This window comes from Phacochoerus africanus, chromosome 1 (assembly GCF_016906955.1).
Source record: "Phacochoerus africanus isolate WHEZ1 chromosome 1, ROS_Pafr_v1, whole genome shotgun sequence".
Classification (NCBI taxonomy): Eukaryota; Metazoa; Chordata; class Mammalia; order Artiodactyla; family Suidae; genus Phacochoerus; species Phacochoerus africanus.
In genome coordinates this window covers 122,557,601-122,582,042 of record NC_062544.1, presented here as the reverse complement: position 1 = coordinate 122,582,042, position 24,442 = coordinate 122,557,601, and the positions used below count along the sequence as shown (strand labels likewise).

General features: G+C 38.3%; 1 protein-coding gene across 4 annotated transcripts in view; it reads left to right on the top strand.

The window, feature by feature from the left end:
- Positions 1-24,442, top strand: part of FHIT (fragile histidine triad diadenosine triphosphatase) — a 1,432,969-nt gene that overhangs the window by 555,316 nt on the left and 853,211 nt on the right. The window contains exon 2 of one of the 4 annotated variants that reach the window (XM_047778397.1): positions 7,829-7,882. The exons of 2 other annotated variants lie outside the window; for them this stretch is intronic. In XM_047778397.1, the coding sequence (XP_047634353.1) occupies positions 7,861-7,882 (22 nt within the window). In that variant the 5' untranslated portion in view covers positions 7,829-7,860. Of the gene's footprint in view, positions 1-871; positions 998-7,828; positions 7,883-24,442 lie in introns of those variants that run through there. One more of the 4 variants, XM_047778389.1, reaches the window with a different exon arrangement.

Genomic DNA, 24,442 nt, shown 5'->3' with positions numbered 1-24,442 from the left:
ACAGTCCTTATCATGTGGCACTAAGGCCTCAGCTGTGTGGACACCAGTAAGCAGTCATACCAAAATATGTGAAAGTGCTTCCATGAAGGATAGGTTCTGGGTGGTATGGAAATGTGCCTTAGAGCTTTTGACCTCACTAGGGGAGTTGGAGAACCTTCCCTTGGGAAGTGAGAGTTGAGATGAGATGGGAGTAGGAGTTAACAAGGGAGGGGAAGCATGTTAAGGGCAGAGGAAGCAGGTGATGAAAAGCCCATGGTGGGAGGCAGCAGAGTTGACATCACCAGCCAAGACAGCAACCCCTCTCCCACTGCCCTGGAGAGTTAAGGGACAGTGGTGGGAGCTGCCCATGGGGAGGCAGGGAAAGGACAATCCATGGCCTAACTGGCCGGAGTATGGATTCCATTTGTGGCCTCACAGGGTGACACTCTTCCCCATCTGTCCTGGGGTTTCCATTTCTGGTGACTTGGCTCTCAGTTCTCTTTAATAGAAGGATGGTTCAAGCCCCATGGGAAATGCAACCCAGTTTCTCTCCTTTTCTGTCCATTTAGTTTGGAAATGTTTAATGTAGAATGAAAGTTTTTATTTTGCAAGTCCTAGTCTCAGCAGGAGTGGCTACTTGACCCAATGCCCTGTGTATATATTGTGAAACAATCTTTGATCACTCATTGTCTTCAGGCCTCCTGAGATATGCTTAAAAACATTCCCATTTTAACTAAGGATCTGAAATGAAAGGACCAACTGAGTTAGAGATTTTTATCAAGTGGCCATCAGTTCTCTTTGCAGATTTGAAGACCTTGTAATTCTAGTGTGACATAAATTCTTCCTTAAAGAATATGCTGGTAATTCTCCATCCCCTACCTCTTTTACTTTATTAGACAACATTCTCTGCCCTGCTTGGTGACCCAGGAGACTGACCTCTAAAGACTGCATCACCAGGCTCTCATGACTGCAGCTTCTAGACTGTTTTTGTCACTGGGAGATCCTGGAAAGAGATCAGGTATTGGGAAGAGAGAGAGGTGGGAAAGTACTTCTCTCTGAAGCCTGCCTTTCTTGCTGTATTTCCTGCAAGGTCTTGTGCTCCATAGCTCTAGCCTCCCTTATCTCACCAGGCCCTGGTGACACATTTCCTCCCTTTGCTCTTTTTATTTTGGGGAGGTAAAGGCATCATGCTGCAGCTCTTCCCAGGTGTCTCAGCATTTTTAACCTGTAACCAACCCCACCTGCCCCTCTGAATATAGTTGCTTCAGTTAAAAGTCTTCAAAGTTGGAGATGAATGTGACTTCTTTCTGCCAGGATTCTGACTGATAACATCAGAATCTGTTTTCTGCCTCCTGTTTTATTCTCCCCCTTCCAATACCCAGATAGCCTCCTCAGACTGAGATAACTGAGGACCAGAAGAACTGGGGTGAAATCCCCTGGATAATATGTGCTCATTTTCCTTTCTTTGGGCTCAAAATAGATAAGTCTCTGGAGGAAGGAAGGGCACTGTTTATCATATATCTCCCTGGCTGTCATTCAGAACCTAATTGGACTCCCTTAATTTTCATTCCATTCCTGCCTGTCATGTTTCTGGGCCCGTGAGGAATTTCTTGCTATGTGTGTTCTGAAGCAGGACATTTTGATGCAGCCATTTTGATGTGGTTGTTTTGATCTTCAGAATGCGAAGAGTAGGATTTTGGTCATAGGCATGCTAGGTATGTGCAGTCTTTCTGACTCTCTGCCCCATCTTTGAACTTCACCATTATTTTACATTTTTTAAACTTTTTTAAAAATGGGAGTGCCTGTCACTGCTCAACGGTTAGCAAACCTGACTAGGATCCATGAGGATGCGGGTTCAATCCCTGGCCTTGCTCAGTGGGTTTAAGGAACCGGCATTGCTGAGAGCTGTGGTGTAGGTCGCAGATGCAGCCTGGATCCCTAGTGTCTGTGGCCGTGGCTGTGGTGTAGGCCAGCAGCTATAGCTCCGATTTGACCCCTAGCCTGGGAACCTCCATATGCCATGGGCGTGGCCCTATAAGCCAAAAAAAAAAAAAAAGGACCAAACTTTTTAAAAAATGAAAATAACTATTTTTTTGTAGTACTTTAGAGTGAATCCTATTCATCATATAGTTTCACCAATAAATATTTTTTAATGTTTCTTTAGCTGATAAGGGCTCTAACTATAGTACACGTACAATGAAATGAACAATGATTCTTTAATATCCAATAAATTTCTGTGTTCACTTTTCCTCCAGTCCCTCTACAATTTTTTTCCATTGAGTTTTTCAAATTCCAAGCTGTGGAGTTCCCGTTGTGGCACAGTGGAAATGAATCCGACTAGGAACCATCAGGTTGTGAGTTTGATCCCTGCCTTGCTCAGTGGATTAAGGATCTGGCGTTGCCGTGAGCTGTGGTGTAGGCCAGTGGCTACAGCTCTGATTGAACCCCTAGCCTGGGAACCTCCATATGCCATGGGTGGGGCTCTAAAAAAGACAAAAGACAAAACAAAACAAATCCCAAGCTGTACCATATCCACCTATTGCATTTGGTTACTCTGTCTGTTAATTTCTAACAGTCCCCTGCTTTTAATTCTTTTATTGAAGTCACAAAAATACAGCAAAAGTTCTCAGGTTAAGTGCTTAGTCGACACTTAGAAAAAGAACAGCCTATGTAACTACTCCTCAGATAAAGACAGAGCCCATCACTAGAACCAAGAAGTTTCCCAGTCATTATGTGCGCACTTGCCCTCCAAGATAGCAGCTGTTGTATTACCATGGGTTGTTTTTGCCTATTTTTTCACTTCATATGAGTGGTTTCATACCGAATGTCATCTTTTTGGTCTGGTTGTTTTGGGGAAAATCTTTATAAAAACTCAGCTTACAGAGGTATAATTTATATGTAGTAAATTGTGCTCATTTAAAATATGCCATTCATTGAGTTTTAAAAGGGATGCCTCCATGATACTACCATCATGGTCAAGATAAGGAACATTTCTATTACCCTGAAAACTTTCCTCATGTCACATTGTAGTCAGTCCCATGTTTCAGGCAACTATTAATGTATTTTCTGTCACTAGGGATTATTTTTCATTTTCTAGAGTTTTTAACAAATCAAGTCATATAATATGTTGTCTTCGTGTCTGGTTCCCTTCAGTGAGCATAATGGTTTGGAGATTCATCTCTGTGGTTGCATATATTAATAGTTTGTTTCTTCTCATTGCTCCATACAATGTAGATAGTCCTCATTTTCTCTATTCATTTTGTGTTTTCATTCATTGTGGGTTTACATTTGGGTTGTTTACAGGTTTGGATTATTATGAACAAAACTGCTTGTAGTAGCGATATTTGTATGGACATATTTTCATTTCACTTGGATAAATAGCTGAGAGTGAAGTGTCTGAGTTGTCTATTAGGTATACATGTAATACTTTAGGGAAGCTAAGAAGAGTTTTCCAAAGTGGCTATGCCATTTTACATTCACACCACTAATGTATGAACATTCCAGTGGTTCTACGTCCTTGTCAATCCTTGGGAAGATCACTCTTTTAAATTTTAGTTGTAGTTTCATGTCATTGTAATTTAAATTTGTATTTCCTCATGACTAATGATGTTGAGCATGTTTTCATGTACTTACTTGCCACCTGTATAACTTCTTTTGTGAAATGTCTTCAAATCTTTGCCTCTTTTTTCCCTTTGAACTGTGAGTTCTTTATGTATTCTACATATAAGTCCTTTGTTGATATGTATGTTGCAGATGTTTTCTTCTGTTACATGACAGTAGCTTTTAAAAAGCAGTTTTTAATTTTGGCTTATTATGCTTTTTGTTCCTTTCTAAGATATCTTGGTCTACTCTAAGGTTGCAAAGATTTTTTGCCTATGGTTTCTTCTAAAAGTTTGGTCTCTGATCTGTTTTGATGGCATATTTACATATGGTTTAAAGTAAGGGTCAGCAATCTACCACCCCCATATGGTATCCTGTTGTTCTAGCACTTTTAACGAAAAGAATTCTATTCCCTCATTGAATTTTCTTTGTACCTTCATAAAAAATCAATTGACCATTTATGTATGAGTCTATTTCTGGAGTCTCCATCTGTTCCCTTGATTCATTTATCTTTCCTTTCACTAATAACACACTGTTTTGATTAGTGTGGCTTTATAGTCAGTCTTAAAATCAAATAGTGTGAGTTCTCCAACTCTGTACTTCTTTATTAAAATTGCCTTGGCTTTTTAGCTCATTTGCATTTCCTATAAATTTTAGAATCAGTTTGTCAATTTCTACAAAGAGTCCTCCTGGGATTTTGATTGGGATTGCATTGAAAATTTAGATTGATTTTTTTGAGAGAAATGCCATTTTGACAATACTGAATCTTTCAATCCATGAATATGCTCTATCTTTCCATTTATTTAGCTCTTTAATTTCTTTCTACAATGTTTTATAGATTTCAATACAAAGGTTTTGCATGTATTTCATGTTTGGGGATGGGATAATAAATGGACTTGTACTTTTATTTTCTATTTATTCATTGCTGATGTTAGAAATTGTATTTTTGTCCTTGTATCCTTTGACTTTCTAAGTTCATTTATTAGTTCTAGTAGCCTTTTTGTAGATTTTAAAGCTTTTCTGCTTATGCGATCATGTTATCTGTAAATACTGTTTTACTTCTTTCTCTCTGATCTTTATTTAAGGGTTGTCGCTCATTTTTTGTTTCATTAATCCAGTCCGAAAACTATTTTAAACTATTTTAAAAGGGAGATATTGATATGTAACATTATATTAGTTTTAGGTGTACTAACATAATGATTTGATATGTGTATATATTACAAACTGATCACCACAGTAAGTCTAGTCATCATCTGTTATAGCAAAGGTTTGTCGTTTTTCTTATGAAAACTTTTAAGATCTACTGGCATAACAATTTTCAAATATACAAGACAGTTTTATTAACTATAGTTACCATGCTGTACATTCCATCCCCATGACTTTTTTATAACTGACAGTTTGTACCTTTTGACCACCAAAAGATAGTCAAGACCACCTTTTGACAGTCTTTAATATATTTCAGATGCAGGAAACCTATTATACATCCATCTACCACTCCTATTCCCTTTTCTGCTTTATTGTTCCTGTGTAATTCACCCCCATACCCCCATTTTGAAAGATGCCATTTGTTTATTAAAAAAGTGGGTCACCCTGAACCTCTCCATTGAATACCCACAATTTGGATGTCTCTTTGTTTCCTTGTAATGCCATTGTTTAACGTGTTTCTGTATTCCTCATATTTCTAATAAATGTTCAGTTCGATTTAGAGATGGTTAGGTAATAACAATATCATGGGGGCATCGCTTATCTCCTACTGCATTATATTATATCACAAAATGTAGTGGTTCCCAAACTTTGCTTTACATTGGAATCACCTTGGAAATCTTTTTTTGTTGTTGTTGTTTTTGTTTTTGTTTTAAGTAAAAAACAAAACTACTGATGCCTGATTTAATTGATAGGGGATGTGACCTGAACATTGGGATTAAAAAAAAAAAAAAATCTATCCCCAGGTGATTTAATTGTGCTGCAAAGTTTTGGAACCACTGATGCAATGTCTGGTTATCCCACTTTTAATTAGGATTAATTAATAGATTCAGATGTTCTCAGTCTGATTCCTCCAATATCAGGTTCTTCCATCAAGCTTTAAGCCAATATTATAGCAGCCATTGGTGGTGGTTGCCTAGATCCATTATTTCATTAAGAGATGCAAAGTGGGGAGTTTTTAATTCTTTCATTTCTCCTGCTCTTATCAGCTGTGAATGCCCCATAAAGAAGAACTTTCAATTCCTGTTTGGCTACCTTGAAGTGTAGTCCATAGAGTAAAGGTGGGATAAATGCTTAAGTTCTCCCCCTTCGTAAAAATATATTTTCTCAGTTATGAATTGGTGCCCTAAAAACTTGTAAAGGGAGCCAGTAGTTTTTAAAAATACAATTATGTGAGTTCTCTTATGGCACAGTGGTTAAGGATCTGATGTCACTGCAGCAGCTAGGGTTCCTGTTGTGGCACAGGTTGATTTCCTAGCCTGGGAACTTTCACATGCCGTGATCATGGCAAAAAAAAAAGAAAAAAAGGAAAGAAAAGGAAAAAAATACTATTATCGAATTCATGGATTCTTAATACATTAGATCTATTTCACTTTACTGTATTCATTGTTCTTTTCGATGTTGAAATTGATTCATCTGTGGCCAGTGGGAGCCCCTTTCAAGCTGACTTTAAGGCCTTTTGCTTGAAAGATAGTGGTGCAAGTGGTGGTAGTAGTTTTTATATAGCAATAATGGTAGTACTGATGGTAGCCGTTCATTTTGTCAAGAAATTATTATGCACCTACTGTGTGTAAGCACTGGTCAAAGGCAGGAGTAGTAATGGGACTAGTAATAGAAGTTGTCATAGCAGCAGCAGGAGTAGTCATTGTCATTTAGTTTTTCAGTTAATCTGTGTGAAGTACAGTGGTAATCAAGAGAGGTGTAGTCATTGTCTTCAAGGAGAAAGACAAAAAACAAGTGGAAAATATCAATTATTTTGGATCCAGAACTGCTCAGTTAGGTATTTCTCTACATTAAGGACTAAAATTCCAAGTAGTTTCATACCACCATCAAAATGACTGCTTCAAAATGTTGCTGTCCAAATGGCCATATTGAAATGTCTTCTATCCAAATATCCCTTTCATATTTCTGTCAGTACATGTTTGTCCTAAGCAATTTCCCTGGATGTGAATTGCTTTTAATAAAGAGTGGTTATAAAGCCTCATGGGACCAAAACTGGGGCTTCTCTTCCTTCTACTCTCTTTTCCTCTGGTGCTGCCCAGGGTTTCTAGTGGGCAGCTGGTCCTCAAGGAAACCCACCCCTCCTGAGGACTTGGCCCCAAAGGAGTGGAAAGGTGCCATCAAAGGGAGAAGATTCTTCAGAACCCAGAGGCAGAAAGCCATTCGGCTCTCTCTTACTTCAGAGTGAAAATGAGGTCACAGGATGTCCCTTCCTGTGAATGACTGAATAAAAGGCCAAGAGAAAACCTCCTCTTGTCCTGCAGCTGAAAGTATCCTCATGCTGTGAAGGAGTCACTTTTTTGGCTCTTTGTGTAGTCACCAAAAGACAGTCTCAGCAGGGCAGGAGTGTAGGAAGCCAGCGAGGTGAAAGCAGTTATTTTCCTCTCTCACACTTCGGGGGATGCTTACACTCTCCATATGGAGGAAGCCGCTTAACTGGACAGAGAATAACACAGATATTCCAACTTTTTGCCATTCCTGATCCTTCTTTACTTTTTTTCTGACTGAATTGGAATTGCCCAGGCTTCATTCCCCCCCCCCCATAAGTGTGCCAATCCATCAGAATCAATCCAACTCTGTTGTGGGAAATGAATTTTTTAGCTGCAGGAGGTGCCTATGTCCAGTGTTTACCATCAGTGACCTTGTTGTCTAGAGGAATGTATGACAGGCCACTCAAGGTGGTTGTTTTCTTGCTCTCTGCTCGACCAGTGCCTGCTTCACCTACCCCCTATGCACCTGACAGACCTTCCCACATTCTTACTCCAGGCCCCAACTAGTGGTAATTCTTAACAAAGGGCCAGTGAGGGGCGTGCCCCTCTGCTACTTTCCCTGGTTAATCAAGAAGCTAACTTCATGCCAGCTCCCCCTGTAACTGGCAATCTCCCCTTTCCTCTGGGAGTGAAGACTTAAGCCATGTCCTGCCTCCTGTCCATCACACATGGTGTGGTGTCACTCCAGGATCTTGCTTCAGACATGTAAGCTCCTCCTCCATCAAAATCACTGATGTTTTTTTTGCTGACTCTGGGCTCTTTCTTGTGTCTTAAAGATGTGAAAGTGCAGTCCTTACAGGCCTGTAGGATGGAGCCCAACAAGGACGAAGGTAAAATTCATTCATTCTACAAATCTTAATTGAATCCGTATGGATTTCTAGGACCAAAACAAAAAAACTGATGATATTTGCTATCCGCTCTTTTACCATACAGTTTACCAACTCTGCTCTTGGACATTTACCATGAGGCTTCTTTTCTGTGATATAATGATCATGAGTATGGGCTCAGTGTTAGATGGCCTTGAGTTCAGATCTTGGCTCAGTCACTTACTATGTAGTTTTAGGCAAGTCAGCTGTCATTTACTGCTAAGTGGTTAAGTGAAGAACAGCCAGAAATTGGCCTCTGGCTTTGGCAAAATGTGGTTTGTTGATGATTGTTACTAGGGCATGCTATGAATAGCCTCTGACCTTTATGTGTTTATAATGAAGGGAAAGCATGTGCTGACTCTAACTTTTTAAATAATCTAGAATGATCTTTTAAAGGAAATGAATCCTGGAATTCCAGTGTGGCTCAGTGGAAACAAACCCAACTAATGTCCATGAGGACATGAGTTCAATCCCTGGCCTTGCTCAGTGGGTTAAGGATCTGGCGTTGCCCTGAACTGTGGTGTGGGTCACAGACATGGCTCAGATCTGATGTTGCTGTGGCTGTGGTGTCGGCTGGTGGCTGTAGCTCTGATTCAACCCCTAGCCTGGGAACCTCCATGTGCTACAGGTGTGTCCCTAAAAAGCAAAAAAATAAAAAGAAAGGAAGGAAGGAAAGAAAGAAAGGTAGATAAAGGATATAAATCCTATAGCTGGGCTGAATAAAAAAGAAAAGCTGTAGTGAATGTTATAATTCTCACTCCAATAATTGCATTATAGATAATAGAAAAAAAAGAACGGCTACCCTTTTAGTTTGTGTTAGTTACTAAGGTCTGCCATAGGACCTCACCAGTATCCTGCTGTTGGGATGCTCATTAAAAACATTTTTAAAATAAAAATCTTTTACATATGGGTGTGTAAAAGTAACCAAGTCAAAATGAATCCCCGTGACTTTCAAACACACATCAAAGCCACAGTTTACAAGCACCATTTAGGGCTAATTAGAAAGGGATCCTTTCTGGGTGTCTGGCATAGAGGCATGTTCTCCTGAAATCCTTTTCCCCTTTATCATTTATCATAGTCATTTTTCATCTCAATGCTCATCACCAGCCATCAGAGGAAACTCTGGCCAAATAGCGTGTCATCACTGGGGAGAAAAAGCCGTTTCCCTGGGAAAGGAAGGGGGGAGGCCAAATCCTATTGATCCCCTTTTCTCAGACAGAGTGATGCCTTTAATGCTTCATAATGAAAGTTTTTATATGTGAGAGGGATTATAAACATGGGGCTGTTATGGTCCTTTGATGTGCCCCAGAAATATTACAGTTGAAGTTATTAAGGAATGAATTGCGGGATACCAACTGTTCTGCCCAAGTGGCTTGTTGCTTTGCCCCTGGACTATTTATGTGGCAGTAAATTTTCTTTTTTTTCTTTTTTCATTTTTTTTTTTTAATTAGGGAGAGATGTGAATGTAAATCATCAGCCTATTTCACTTCAGGACAGAAAATAAATGGTGCCTAAGAAATTAACCATGTTGACACAGAATGTGCACATCTCCCCAGCTTTTGCCCATTTTATAGACTAGGAAAGTGAAGCTCAGAGAAGCCAGGAGTTGGTCAAGGTCACAGTGCTAATTGCCCACCTGGGGACGTGAAACTGGCTTAAGTTTTCTTCTGGTGATTTTCATTCTGGTGATTTCCACTTAGAGCAAAGCGGTCTCTGCGTCCACCCGGAAGGAAGGTTAAAATTGTTTAAAGCCTGGAAACTGATGAAATATGAGGAAATCATGTGCTTTGAGACCATCCATTCCCCCGCTTTCCACTGAACTGGAAATCGTTGGGGTCTGAAACATTTCCCTGGCAGCTGGGCTTGATGTCTGCAGAGGCGAACTGTGGCTCGTGGTTAAATTGCGCAGATGGAAACCAGGCAGGGCCTGGGTTTAGGCTCATGCTTTCTCCTCGCTTGCCCAAATTAAGCTGCCCAACTGTGTTCCTGGGGAGGCTGCGGGTTTGTTGGGTCACCTAGCATTTCTGAACAGCTCTCCAAAATGCAGGGAGCGTGCATTTCCCTTTCCCAAGTGACAGCAGACACAGTCACTGCAGAATAGCTCAAAGATTTTTCTAAATTTGGATTGCTTTATTTGGCAACTTTATTAATCTAAAGGATGTAACCTTATGCCATCTTCCTCCTAACTCTGTTTTGATTCTTGATTGTTTAGATTCTCAGGAAAAGAATGTGCCAAGTGTGTAAATATCCCCGTTGTTAGAGTTGAGTAAAATTATTGTTAATTGCATTTCTAATAGTGATAACTAATGTCTGTTTTGTGTTTCTTGGGGGTCTAGGCTAAAAGCTTTACATGTGTTATTTGATTTAATCCTTGCGATAGGCCTGCTGTATCAGAGCTTTTATGATTTCTCTTTTACAGATAGAAAAACTGAGATTCAGAGGGGTTAGTTAGTAACTTGCCCAAAATAACACAGTTAGTAAAAGATGCAGTCAGGATATGGAATCAGGTGGTATTACTCCTACCCCATGTTTCTAACCATCATACACACTGCCTCCTTGGTGCAGGTTAATAGATTAACCATGAGGATATTTTTAGCACATTTTTCTGCCTATGAGTTAAAGGCCTATTAATTTATTTTTTAAATTAGAGATCACCTTTTCTTTCTGGCTTGTGTTAATCTATACTTGCATTTTCCAGAGGAGGAAACTGAAGCCCAGAGAAGTAAAATGTCAGCAGCATGGCTAATTCTCCTTACCCACTCCCTCTTTCCTCCATTTACCTTTGCTTATCAGGCATCCACTTCTGAAGCAGTTCAGTATCAAATTTCAAGGCTCTACATTACCAATGACTTGCATAGTGTTCAAAGACTAAAGAAGCTATGCACTTTTTTTTTTTTCCTATCTCAAAGTATGGAGTGAGGCTCTACTTTGTTGTCTGAAAAGGTAGTGTAGAAAATAAATCATTTCTTAAAAGGAGAGAACTTTGTTCATTAACTCTTTCCTTGATGACACTGAAATTTAGAAATAAGACATTCGCATTAACATTTGTTTATTAATTGAGACTACGATAAAGATGTTAAGGTTATGTCCTTTTCATGATTTGGAGAATTACGGAGAAATTATGACTATTAGCTTGTGGTAGAATATATTATCAACTGTCACCAAGGAATTCTTTTGAGCAATCTGAGAAATGTGGGATGGATATTTTATCTGATACATTTATTGGTAAGTCAGGACCTAAATTCTATCTTGTGTCTTTGTCATCACTTTACGACCCTGGGGAAACCATGTTTTCCCCTTGCATTTGAAGAAGAGGTACCTTCCTCTAACATTTCTTCTGCATTCAGATTAATCATGTTGTCTGTGAGTACAAAAGCAAAAGTATTTGAGCCCACTGGTGATGGGCCCATTTCAACTTTAACTTTGGGGCTAAGACAGTTTTATCTTATCCAAAGAGATGTGCAGGTATAAAAAACAACGTGCACTAAAGGGTTTCCTGCAGAAAACCTGGTGCATCCATCCTCTTTGCTAATTGAGAGATCAGAACTCCTGGCACAAATCAGAGAAATCATCCTCATACATTGTTTTGTTTTGTTTTGTTTGTTTTTTCTTTTTTGGGGGGACTGCTACCCAATGTTAGAGGAACCAACAGTTTAAAAATCAGGTAACCCCTGGAAAATGCTTGTAGCTATCTTCCTGTTTTTCCTCCATTTCCAAAAGTTGACAGTTTTCTGATGATAAAAAGCATCCCAGAGTTCTCGTCGTGGCACAGCGTTAACAAATCCGACTAGGAACCATGAGGTTGCGGTTCGATCCCTGGCCTTGCTCAGTGGGTTAAGGATCCGGTGTTGCCGTGAGCTGTGGTGTAGGTTGCAGACGCGGCTCGGATCCTGCGTTGCTGTGGCTCTGGCGTAGGCCAGTGGCTACAGCTCCGATTAGACCCCTAGCCTGGGAGCCTCCATATGCCGCGGAAGTGGCCCAAGAAATGGCAAAAAGACAAAAAAAAAAAAAAAAGTATCACTGCTTCCCAAACTCTCCCTAACCGTAAACAACATATTCCAGTTGAAACTGGATGCTTCAACTCACTATGTTAGAGGCTTTGGTTTTGGCACACTCATTTTAAATTTGGGAGCTATACCTGTGGTATCCCATTTATCCATCTCCAAATCTTACTAGGAGATGCTGATAATCTGCCCTGTTCTGTGTAGTACAAACAACTACAAGCAACATCTAACTCTTTTTTCCATGCTTCATCTCAGAGGAAACTTTTTTTTTTTTTTTGATGCCTGAAGTGATTTATGGTTTGTTGTACAAATAAGGAGAATCAGGTTTTAAAACTGCTTTAAGATTGTTCTGGAGAAAAGGCACACTCTCTGTATATGTCATTACCTGGGGGATGCTGTGTGTCACACATATGGTGGCATATGGTGGTGGTGGATGGACTGTGGCCCAGAGAAACTTTGGAGACTATTTGATGGATTTCACTTAGCCTCTGAATTAGATAGTGCCCCCAGGAGATGAATGTAGGATATTTTTCATGACTTTTATTTCCTCCCATGTTAACTTCCCCTCTTCTCTAAGGGTTAATTAATTTTTGTTTCTTTACCCAAGGAACCCACCTCTGGATTAGATTGATGACAGACTGATGAATGGACAGGTCCAGCAAGCTCAGGCATTTTTGCCATCTGCCTGCTTTCTTTCTGCTTGGATCCTTTGGTATAAATCAGAATAATAGTTAATGAAACAATGTGCGGGTGTTGAAAAGACAGGCCCTTATTTTTAGGCTCTCTGGAAAGTTTTCCCTTTATTTGATTTTGGTGGTTTCAGTCATATCTTCTAATACTGTTTCCTACAAATGTAATCTGGCTTTCCCAGCCCAGTACAACCCAAATGAAAATAATATTATACTTCTTCAACAGCTGTAAATCCTTCCTCAAATTAAAGCTCTGAAACTTAATCTGCTAGAGGTCTAAAGAGAAGGAGGGGAGCCTCCAGCACCCCACCATGAATAGCATTAGGCATCTAATGACAACTTGACAGAGACTTTTATCTTTTGTCCCCTGTGAAATAAAATCTTCAAAGTTATCTGCCTTTTCTTTGAAAGCACAGGCTGTACTTGGCCAGGTGTCTCAAAGCTGATACCAAGAGGGCAAAGACTGAGAGCTGTTTTGTTACCCTGTTCTGTCTGGGCTGCCTTTTTTTTTTGGTGTGGGAAGAAATGAAGGTAAAATTTGAGACATGGCTACTTTCCAAAAAGGTTAAAGACACAGAGTCGCAAGATCCCAACAGGGTTGCAAGCAGAAGACTGATGAATTCACCTCACCTCTTAACTAATGAATTAATTACTCTGTGTAAAGCAGAATGCAGTCAAGAAAGGACAGGGTTGAGTAAGTCTTAGGTGAGAGGGAAGATAAGAAAGCAAGAGGTCTGGCTGAAGTGAAGTCCTTGGCTAAGCTCATCTGACAATGTAGGTTAGTAGTCAGGGTCCAGGCAGAGCCTGTAGGTAAAGCTGGCATGAGGCTCACTGAGTAGGTGGATATTAGTGTCAAAATCCCACACAAGGAGACACTGAACTAAATTCTCAGGTCTAGAACAGTTACTTCCCAGAGAAGCTTGTTGTGGTGGTTTAATGGCTACCATTTAATTCTTACCATTTCAGGAATTTTTTAGGTCTTCTAGACCTGTTCCTTTTCAGGCAGGGTTCTGACTGCTTTGGGAAGAGGCCTGATTTGTTCTGCTCTAAATAAGAGGACAACTATCCTCTGATATTTTAGTGAATCACTAGGCAGTTAGGTCTTTCTGTGGCCTATAGTGTGCCGATTGTCCAGAATCATTTTGCCTTCTTTTTAACATCATTCTTTTCGGGGTTCAGCTTCCTCACACTGCTTTTTATTTACAAAACTGAAGGGACCATACTCTGTTCTGTGGTGTCAGTTAAAGATACTAGAATATAGTTCTTGTTTCCTGAGCTTGCTTTGAAAATGAGTCCAGACCTCTTGGCTGTATGTCTCTTGAGATGTTTTATTGATACATAGAGTTCCTGAGGACATAGGGGTCGGATAGGGTCCCAGTTTGAACCAGTCTCTGTGAGGATATACTTTCAGAAAATTACTATAAGGCAAACTATCCTTTCAGCACTTTCATGCCCAGGAGAGCCAGTACAACAAAGGAAGAGGCACAGGTTATCATTCATTCAAAAAGTATGTTTTGAGAGCAGCTAACAAGTGTCAGGCAAGCCAGGCAGTGTTTTAGGATCTGGGAAAACTGCAGTAAAGAAAAATATGTGGTATTTCTTTTCTTATGATGGTCACATGGCCAACTTTGAATGGATGCTGTGTTTTAAAGATTATACATAGCCCCAAATAACTTGGGATTTCTCACCAGAAAGATGCAGTATGCAAAGACCCATCATATAAATTAGTTGAGGCAAAAGAAAGAACAAAGGAAAAATAAGAGAGGCATTATTCTGGAATCTGACCAGTAAAGGCTATTCAGTTTTAAGGGACAAGAATGTGACAGAGAAAGAGTTGGTAAATCAGTCTTATTTTATCTTTTCCCTTGAGTTTACTTCAATTCTGCTTTTATATTAGACATTGCTTTGGTCACATTAAGATAGGTTCTGCTGTGATAATAAGCAAACTTTAAGTCTTGGAGGCTTAAAGGGAAGTTAGTTGGAGTTTTACTCCTAGAATGAAAATGTGAGGGGCCCCACAGACCTATTCCCCAGCAAAACAGTCATAACTGATGAAAATAATAAAAATAAGCCAAACAGCTTAGAGTCTATGGAATTGTCCTAACCACATTCAACAAATGGATAAATATTTATTTAAGAAATCCTACTAAATCTTGGTAAGAGCAGCAAGGGTCTGTGGCACTTGAGGAACAACCTGCTCCTTTACCCTAACCCATTCCTTCTAGCCCAGCCAGATGGAAGCTCCATTCTGGGTAGATGTGGCCAAGAAGATGGAGTTTACTTTTCCCTCAGATTCTAGTCAAGGGATGGGTTTTTTCTTTGTGAAGAGCAGTCCACCAGCTTTTCGCATCTCTTCCATCTCTGAGTTATAGAGGCTAATTCCTGGAGAGGATAGCTGAAAAGATAGAGGACACCTTTCTCCACCTAGCCCACACCCAGAGGGCAGAGCCTCTCTCCCAGGTTCAGCGGGCTGAGAGTACTGAGATAGATTTTACAATTGCTCAGCTTGATGGAAGACGTGCACCTGCAAGAGGCAAGTGAAAAAGACCAAAGCTACCACCCCATCCAGATCTCTGCTCACAAAGCATGAGTGTATGTCTAGTCCTCATTTCCAGAGCAGTGACTCAGAGACTTTGTGAGGAAGACAGGCAGCCTTTAAGAATAGAGGGCTCTGAAGCTTACCATAGGAATTGCTTTGATTTAAAACAGTACGGGGATTTTTAAGCCTAAGGAGTACTTTCTAAAACAATAATGAATGTGTGGTGAGCAATTAAGAGGAGGTTAGTAGCTCTATGAGAACAATAAGCTGAAAACCATAGCTCACCTAATTTACCAGAGAGTATCAGGGAAGAACTGCTCTCATGGAATCAGAAAAAAAAAAAAAACCCTAAAAAACTGGCTTCAAAAACTGTCCCTGCAAAGGACCCTGAATTTAACTGGATCAAACTGTGGAGTGATGTGTGCTACCAGGGCATTACTGAAAACAAAAGAACAATCAGCTGCAAATTAGTGAAGCTTAACAGTTGTATACATATTAAATGATGTAGACAGTCTCACAGATGGGGGGAAGGGTGGGATGGAGATAGTCAAAGAGAACCTTGAAAGAACATTCTTGTATGAGGGAAGTTCTCAGCTACACTATAAAACATGCCTCAAAACATTTAAAAGCATTGAAATCATATAGAGTATGTTTTCTGGCCACAATAGTGTAGAAGTACAAATCAATAAGAGAAAATTGGAAAGTTTACAAATATATGGATGAAGCAACACACTCCCAAATAACCAGTGGGCCAGAGAAGAAATTACAAGGAAATGAAAACAAAACAAAACAAAACAACTTTGTGATAAATGAAAATGAAGACGTACCACATTTGTGGAATGCAACTAAAGTAATACTTGGGGAAAATTTGTAGCACTTGTATTAAAAAGGAAGAAAGATTTTAAACCTATCTTTTCACCTTAAGAAACCACAAAAACAAAAGAAAAATGAATCCAAAACAAATAGGACAAAGACAATAAAGATTAGAGCAGGAATTAATGAAATAGAGAAAAGAAAAACAAATAGAGAAAATCAACATAAGCAAAGGTTGTTTATTCGAAAAGATATCAACAAAATTGACAAATCTTTACATTGATTGACCAAGTAGAAAAGAGAGAAAACTCAAATAACCAAAATCAGAAATGAAGAGGACATTACTACTGACTTTACAGAAAGAAAAGACTCTAAGGGAATACTATGAACAAATGTATGTCAACAACAAATTGGGTGAAATAGACAAATTACTAGAAGGATACAAATTAGTAACACTGACTCAAGAAGAAATATAAAATCTGAATAGATCCATAACAAATAAAGGGATTGAATTAGTAATTTAAAAATGACCTACCAAGAAAATCCCAGGTTTGGATAACTTCACTGGTGAGTTCTACCAAACATCTGAAGAAGAATTATTACTAATTCCTTATCAACTTCTAAAAATTAGAAGAGAACATTTCCCAATGCATTCTGATCCCAAATATCCTGATACCAAAACTGGACAGAGAATATAAAGAAAACTATGAACCAATAATTTAAAACAATGTAGACACAAAAATTCTCAGCAAAATACTAGCGAATTAAATTCAGTAAAATATGAAATGAACTATACGTCATGGCCATGTGGGATTTATCCCAGGAAAGCAAGATGTGTTAAGCATGTATCAATTAACACAATATACCATATCAGCAGAATAAAAGACCAAAAAAACCCCAAATAATCATCTGAATAGATGCAGAACAAAGATAGTGAAAAAGTTCAATGTCTGTTTGCAATAAAAACAGTCAATGAACAAGGGTAGTAGGGAACTTCCTCAACTTGACAACATATATTGAAAGCCCCCAGTCAACATCCTACTTAATAGTGAAGGAATGAATGCCTTTCCCTTATGATCAGGAAGGAGACAAGGATGTTTGTTCTCACTACTTCCATTTATTATTGTACTGGAGACTATAGCCAAGGCAAGAAAAAGAAATAAAATCCACCCATATTTGAAATGAAGAAGAAAAACTGTCTTTATTTGCAGATGACATCATCTGTATGTAGAAAATCCTAAGGAATCCATTAAAAAACTATTAAGAATAATAAACAAGTTCATCAAGTTTTCAGAATAAAAGATCAATATACAAAAGACAATTATATTTCCTTTATAATAAATAATCAAAAAAGAAATGAAAACAATTTCATTTACAATGACATCAAAAAGAATAAAATGTTTAGGAATAAATTTAATAAAATAGTGCAAATCTTAAATATGAATCTATATACTATTGTTGAAAGAAATTAAAGACCTAGATAAGTGGAAAGATATTTTGTGTTTATGGATCAGAAGACTCCATATTGTTAAAAGGACTACTCTATAACATGACCTACAGAATAAATGTATGCCATCTTTTATCAAAATCCCAGCTGGGTTTTTTCAGAATCGATAAGATGATCCTCAAATTACATGAATATTCAGGGGACCCAGAGTAGTCAAAATAATCCTGAAAAAATACAAAAGTGGAAGACCTCCTGGTTTCAAAAGTCACAAATCTACAATAATCAAGACAGTGTGGTACCTGCATAAAGACAGACATGTAGGTCACAGGAGTGGAGTTGAGATTCCAGAAATAAAACATATTTACTAGCAATGATTTTCAACAAGGCTGCCCAAACAATTCAATAGAGAAAGAATAATCTATTCAACAAGTGATTCTGGGACCCCCAGATATCCACATGCAAAAGAACACCCTACCTCATACCATATTCAAGAATTACCCTGAAATGGGTCAAAGACCAAAATGTAAGAGCTAGAACTATAAAACTCCTAGAAGAAAACAAGTATGAACCTTGACTTTGGATTAGGCAATAGATTTTAGATATGATATTAAAAACACAACAAAAAGAAAAATTAGATGAATTGGATGTCATTACAATTAAAACTTCTATGCTTCAGAGGATACATCAAGAAAGTGAAAACATAATCCACAAAATAGAACATATTTACAAATGGTCTATCTGATGATGGAGTTGTATCTAAAATATTTAAAGGATTTATATAACCTAATAATTTAGGAAATTGGGCAAAGGACCTGAATAGATATTTATCCAGAAAAGGTATACAAATAACCAGTAAGTCTATGGAAGGATCTTCAAAATCACTAAGCATCAGGAAAATGCAAATAAAAATCATGTTGAGATACCATATCATACCCACTGGATGGCTATAATCAAAATGAGAATGTAGAGAAACTGGATACACTGTTGTATATCCCAGTTTATACACTGGTGGTCAGAATTTAAAAAGCTACAGGCACTTTGAAAAGCAGTTACTCCAGTGGTTAGATAAAATGTTATCATATAATTCAGCAATTCTATTCCTAGATATACCCAAGAGATATGAAAGTGTGTCCACATAAAAACTTATCAATGAATGTTCCTAGCAGTGTACTCGCTCAAAAGTACAAACAACTTAATGCCCATCAACTAATGAATGTAGAAATAAAATGAGGTATGTCCTTTCAATGAGATATTACTTGGCAATAAAAAAATAAGGTGCCGATGTGTGCTACAGCATGGATGCACCTTGAAAATATTACGTTACATGAAAGAAGTTGATCAGAAAGACCACATATTGAACAGTGAGAGTTCTAGTACTTCTGCCACTGGCATACTTAAAATTGTTAACATTGCTAGATAATTTCCTTAATATTTGGAACTCTGAGTTCTAGTTCTGCCTTTTTGCTGCTTTGTTCTTTTTCTCCTTGATAAAATCCTCTCCCACCCTTCTGAAGTATTTTACTTTCTGAGTCACTGTCAAATCCATTTTTTTTTCTTTCCATTCCTGTTACCCCTATTCTTGCTCAGGTTCCTATACTTCACTGAGTTTTTTCACCAGCTTCCAAACTTGGTCCCCTGGCATTCAGTCCAATAACATTCAGGTCTACAATAGCTATAGGGTTTTCATAAACCTCATATCTAACTCTATCAGTCCTCTGCCTAAGCTCTCCAAAAATATCTCTGTCACTGTCAGATGAGGTTCAAGCTTGTCAACATGGCTTATTTAGGAAGTAAGCCAACCTTTCCTGCTTGTCTCTCACCTTGACTCCTTGCTTCTTGCTTTATGTTCTGGCAGCATTGAAGTCCAGGAAGTTCTCTGCATATATCATGCTGGTTATTGTCCTTACCTGCCTTCCATACCATTCTCTCTCCTTAGAATGCTCTCTTCATCAAACTATCAGCCACCCAATTCCATTAAGGCACAGAATAAACAGCTCATCTGAAAATCCTGTGTCTCTGTCAGATCCCTTCTGTGTTATTCTAACGTTGCATTAATTGTGTTTTGTCACAACTATCTTTTCATGTGTTGGGAGATTTTTTTTTTAAAGAAGCAAAGACTGTATCACTCATTATTGTATTGCACATTGACTGGTGCATGGGAGATACTGAAGGAAGAGGGGAAGAAAGGAGGCAGAGAGGGAGACATTCACCCAAAGAGAAACCTTTCATCCCCTTCTCCTGGCTTCAGACAAGCTAAAGACCAACTCAGGTAGGACAGATAGTTAGTTATGCAACGTTTTCCTGAAAGACACTCTTGAGTGAGGAATTCCTTGATCTTTCCAGGATTTTACCACCATGACACTCCATTTCTAACTGTTGTTCAATTTGGATTTCACCAATATTATATCCTCAGTCTTGTTCCTTCTGTTCTGCGTTAAGAGAGTCTGTGGATCACCCCATGTCTTCCATATAGTAGTCCTTAATAAGACATAAAGATTATGGATTTAAACATTGGTCTCTGCAGTTGAGTGATGCAAGAATATGGAAATTCATTTTAGGACAGAGCATGGGCCATACACATAAAATGATACACATTTTGCAGCTAAGACAGTGGAGTCTAAATCCTAGTTTTATTATGTATTAGCTTTGGGATCGTAGCTAGATTACTTGATTTCTATATAGCCCTGGTTTCTTACTGTAAAACAGGAATATAGATTTACATAAGCATTACATGGAGTTAAATGAGGTGGCATGTAAAATTTAGAGCATATTACCCAGCACAATTGTTTCTCTAGCCAGGAGGACTTCAACTTAGCACTGGGAATACAAAGGCCGTATATTGGTCCATGGAAGCTGAACTTTGGACTGATATAGATCCAGCCTGCAATCATATAACAAAATAGAAGATTAGTTTTTGCTCACGTAACAGAATAATGAATATTTATTGTATGTCTACTATGTGTGCTGGGTGCTGGCATAGGCACTATAGACATGGACTTGAACACAAAAAGTAAGGTCTTGCAGTCTCCTAAAGATGGGGTTCATAGTGCAAAATGCTGTCTGTGTTTGCAGTCACTTGCACATTAAAGTATATTACTGTCAACAGCAACATCTCCAAATCATGGGTGGGGACATCCTCTGGATTATCTGATTGCTGGATCCCTGCCTGGTTGGGCAGAAGTGACTTGTAGGCCAGTTAGATGGATTGGGTATATGGAAGAAGAGAAGAGTGCTTCTTTAGAGCATGGAACTCAGAAATGTGGCAAAGGCTAAAACTACCAGTGCAAGATAAGGTCTTGAAATAATGGACTTTTTAAACACTTGCAGGACACAGATGCTCCTTTCTCATGAGCTTCCCACTTTATTCTTGAGACACCATTCACATCCAAAACAAACAAACAAAACCCAAACAAACAAACCACAACCCAACCATAACCAAACAAATAATAGCAACAACAACAAAAACCCCTGAAAACAACAGGGACCTTAAATCCTGAGTTCCAACCATGAATCCAATCAGCCTAGGCTGAGGTGTTGACTTTGGATTTATTTGCATGACTTAATAGCTTATTTCACAATTCACGTAAAAACTCCTTTTCCTATTGAGTTGTGATTATTTTGCTATATTCCCTGTGGATGAAATTCATATAAACACTGGATTTACTAAATATTCTCCTTTGCCTTTCTCTCACTTAACAGTGTGTTTGTCCTACCTATTGAATGATAAAAGCAGTTTCCTAAGCAACTGAGCACCAGATTGTGTAAAAACCCTGTCTAGAATTCCACCTTTAAAAAAAAATCTCTGTGATGAGGGAGTTCCCCTTGTGGCTCAGTGGAAATGAATCTGACCAGTGTCCTTGAGGATGTGGGTTCAATCCTTGGCCTCGCTCAGTGGGTTAAGGATCTGGTGTTTCCATGAGCTGTGGTATAGATCGCAGACATGGCTCAGATCTGGCATTGCTTTGGCTGTGGTATAGGCCAGCAGCTGTAGCCTCTGATTCGACCCCTAGCCTGGGAACTTCTGTATGCCATGGATGTGGCCCTAAAAAAACAAAACAAACAAAAAAACATGTGATGAAATGTGGATCACCTTGAGGAGAAAAAAAATGGAGCCATAATATTGCCTGAGATGTGGATATGATCTTGTCCCTCCTGGATGCAAATGACCTTATCAGCCAATTTAGGCCTATGAGAAAAGGGCAAGTGGGAGCTGTTATCTGTAGAAAGTTCTTTGGAGTAGCACCATGAGACGTTCAGCTTTATTGCCAGCCAGTCAAGTCATTTCGAACAAGGTATTTAACCTCTTTGAGCCTCAGTTTTCTCATCTCTAAAATGGGAACAACAGTCCTTACATTGCATGTAGTCCTAGGGGCTCAAATCATTATGAAAAATGGAAAGGTTTATTCTTCCTATAGAATGAACACTCTGTTGGCATACTGGTTATTCAGTTAAAGGGTTGATTCCCTCCAGAATTTAACCATCAGACAATGTAGCTGTATTTCAGTGACCTTTCTTTTTCAACTTGACTTCATCAATTGCCCACCATTCCTATCATTCCTATCACTGTACAATGATCTGGGAAGATAAAAGAAGTTTCAGTTTACAGGGTACCAACCATGGAAATGCACTTCCTGGAATATTTTTTCACGTAATGCTCAGCATAATTACTAGAGGATGCTTTAAAAGAAAATGGTGACAATTCAGAATAATAGGTATGAAAAGATTCATCTATGTTTAAAAAACTGAGTAAACATGTGCCCATGTATAAGTAAGTATATTAAAAAGCAGAATGGAAACATGCATTCCAAATAATAATAATTAATAGCATTTGCTGTTGGATATGAAAAAAGGATTGACATGAAAGAATCACTTGGGACTTTGATGTTTTAGTGTATAGGCTTCTGAATACTTTGAGATTTTTTTGCAAAAAGGATGTATTTTATTAAAAAAAATCAAGACTTTTTTTGGCAGAAGTTTTAGATTTATGGAAAAATTGAGCAAGAAGTACAGAGTTTCCATATACCCCATCACTCTCCCTAGGTCTTCTATTATAATTTCTTGTGTTAATGTGGCAGGTACATTCCTTAAAATTGATGAACCAATTTTGATACATTATTACTCACCCATGTCTGTAGTTTACCTTAGAGTTCACTCTTGGTGTTATACATTCTGTGGGTTTTGACAAATATTTAATGACACGTATCCAACATTATATTATCTCACAGAATAGTTTCACTGCCCTAAAAATCCCCTGTACTCCACATATTCATCCTTTCTTTCCTCCCACTAAACCCCTGGAAACAAATGAATTTTTTAAAAACTGTCTTTATAGTTTTTCCTTTTCCAATATGTCTTGCAGTTGGAATCATACAGTCTGTAACTTTGTTCACTCAGCAGTATGCTCTTAAACTTCCTCGGTGCCTTTTCATGGCTTCCTATTTCATTTCTTCATTGTCTGGATGTACCACAGTTTGTTTATCCATCCACCTCGTGAAGACATCTTAACTGTTTCCAAGTTTTGCTGTTAGGAGTAAAGCTACTTTAAACATTTATGTGCAGGTTTTGTGTGGACGTAAGTTTTCACATCATTTGGGTAAATGTCAAGGAATGTTGAATCACTTAGAGTATGTTTAGTTTGAAAGAAACTGCCCAAGTGTCTTCTCAAGTGTCTGTACCATTTCGCATTCTCACCATGGATGAATGTGAGTTCCTGTTGCTCCACGTCTTCCCCAGCACATAACAGTGTTGGTGGTTTTGATTTTCATTATTCTAGTAGATGTGTTGTGGTATCTCATGTTATTTTAACTTGTATCTCACCAATAACATATGACTGAAGCATCTTTTAATATACTTGTTTTCTGCCTATCTTCTTTGTTGCTGTGTTTGCCAAGTCTGTGACCCATTTCTTTCTTTTTTTTTTTTTTTTAGTTGCGTTTTTCATTTCCTTATCACTGAGTTTGAATTCTTTGTATATTTTGGATAATAGTTCTTTATCAGATAGGCCTTTTGCAAATAGTTTCTCCCCATCTGTAGCTTATCTGCTTATTCTCTTGATAGTGTTTTTCATAGAGCTGAAGTTTTTAATTTTAATGAAGTTCAGCTTATTACTTATTTCCTTCATGAATTATCTCTTTGGTGTTATAGCTAAAAAGTCATCACCATACCCAAATCATTTAGATTACCTATGTTATTTTCTAGGATCTTACATTTTACATTTAGGTCTATGATCCATTTTAAGTTAATTTTTGTGAAAAGCATAATGTCTTTGGATTCTTTTTTCTATCTTTCTTTTTCATGTGGATGTCCAGTTGTTCTAGCACCATTTGTTGAAAAGACTTACTCTCTCCATCTAGTTGCCTTTTCTCTTTTGTCAAAGATCATTTGACTGTATTTCTATGATTCTATTTCTGGGGTCTCTATTCTTTTCTATTGATCTATTTGTCTGTTCTTTTGCCAATACTCTACTGTCTTAGTTACAGTAGCTTTGTAGTAAGTCTTAAAGCTTGGTAATGTCAGTCTTCTCAGTTTTTTCTTCTTCAATTTTGTGTTGGATATTCTGGCTCTTTTGCCTTTCCATGTAAACTGTAGAATCAGTTTCTTTTTTTAATCATTTTTTTTTCTTTTTTTAGCCATGTTATTATGGCATATGGAGTTCCTCAGGGCCAGGAATCAGATCTGAGCCAGAGTTGTGACCTATACCACAGCTTTAGCAACGCAGGATCCTTTAACTCACTGTGCTAGGCCGAGGATAGAACCTGCATCCTGGCACTGCAGAGATGCCACCAATCTTGTTGTGCACAGTGGTAACTCCTAGAATCAATGTGTTGATGTCTATAAGATAGCTTGCTGAGGTTTATATTGGGATTGCATTTAATCTGTAGATTAAATTGGGAAGAACTAGCATCTTGATAACATTGAGTCCCTTTATCCAGTTACATGGAATCTCTTTTTTTAAAAGTCTTCTTTGATTTCTTTCATCAGAGTTTTATAGTTTTCTTCATATAGATCTTAGACATATTTTGTTCAAGTTAT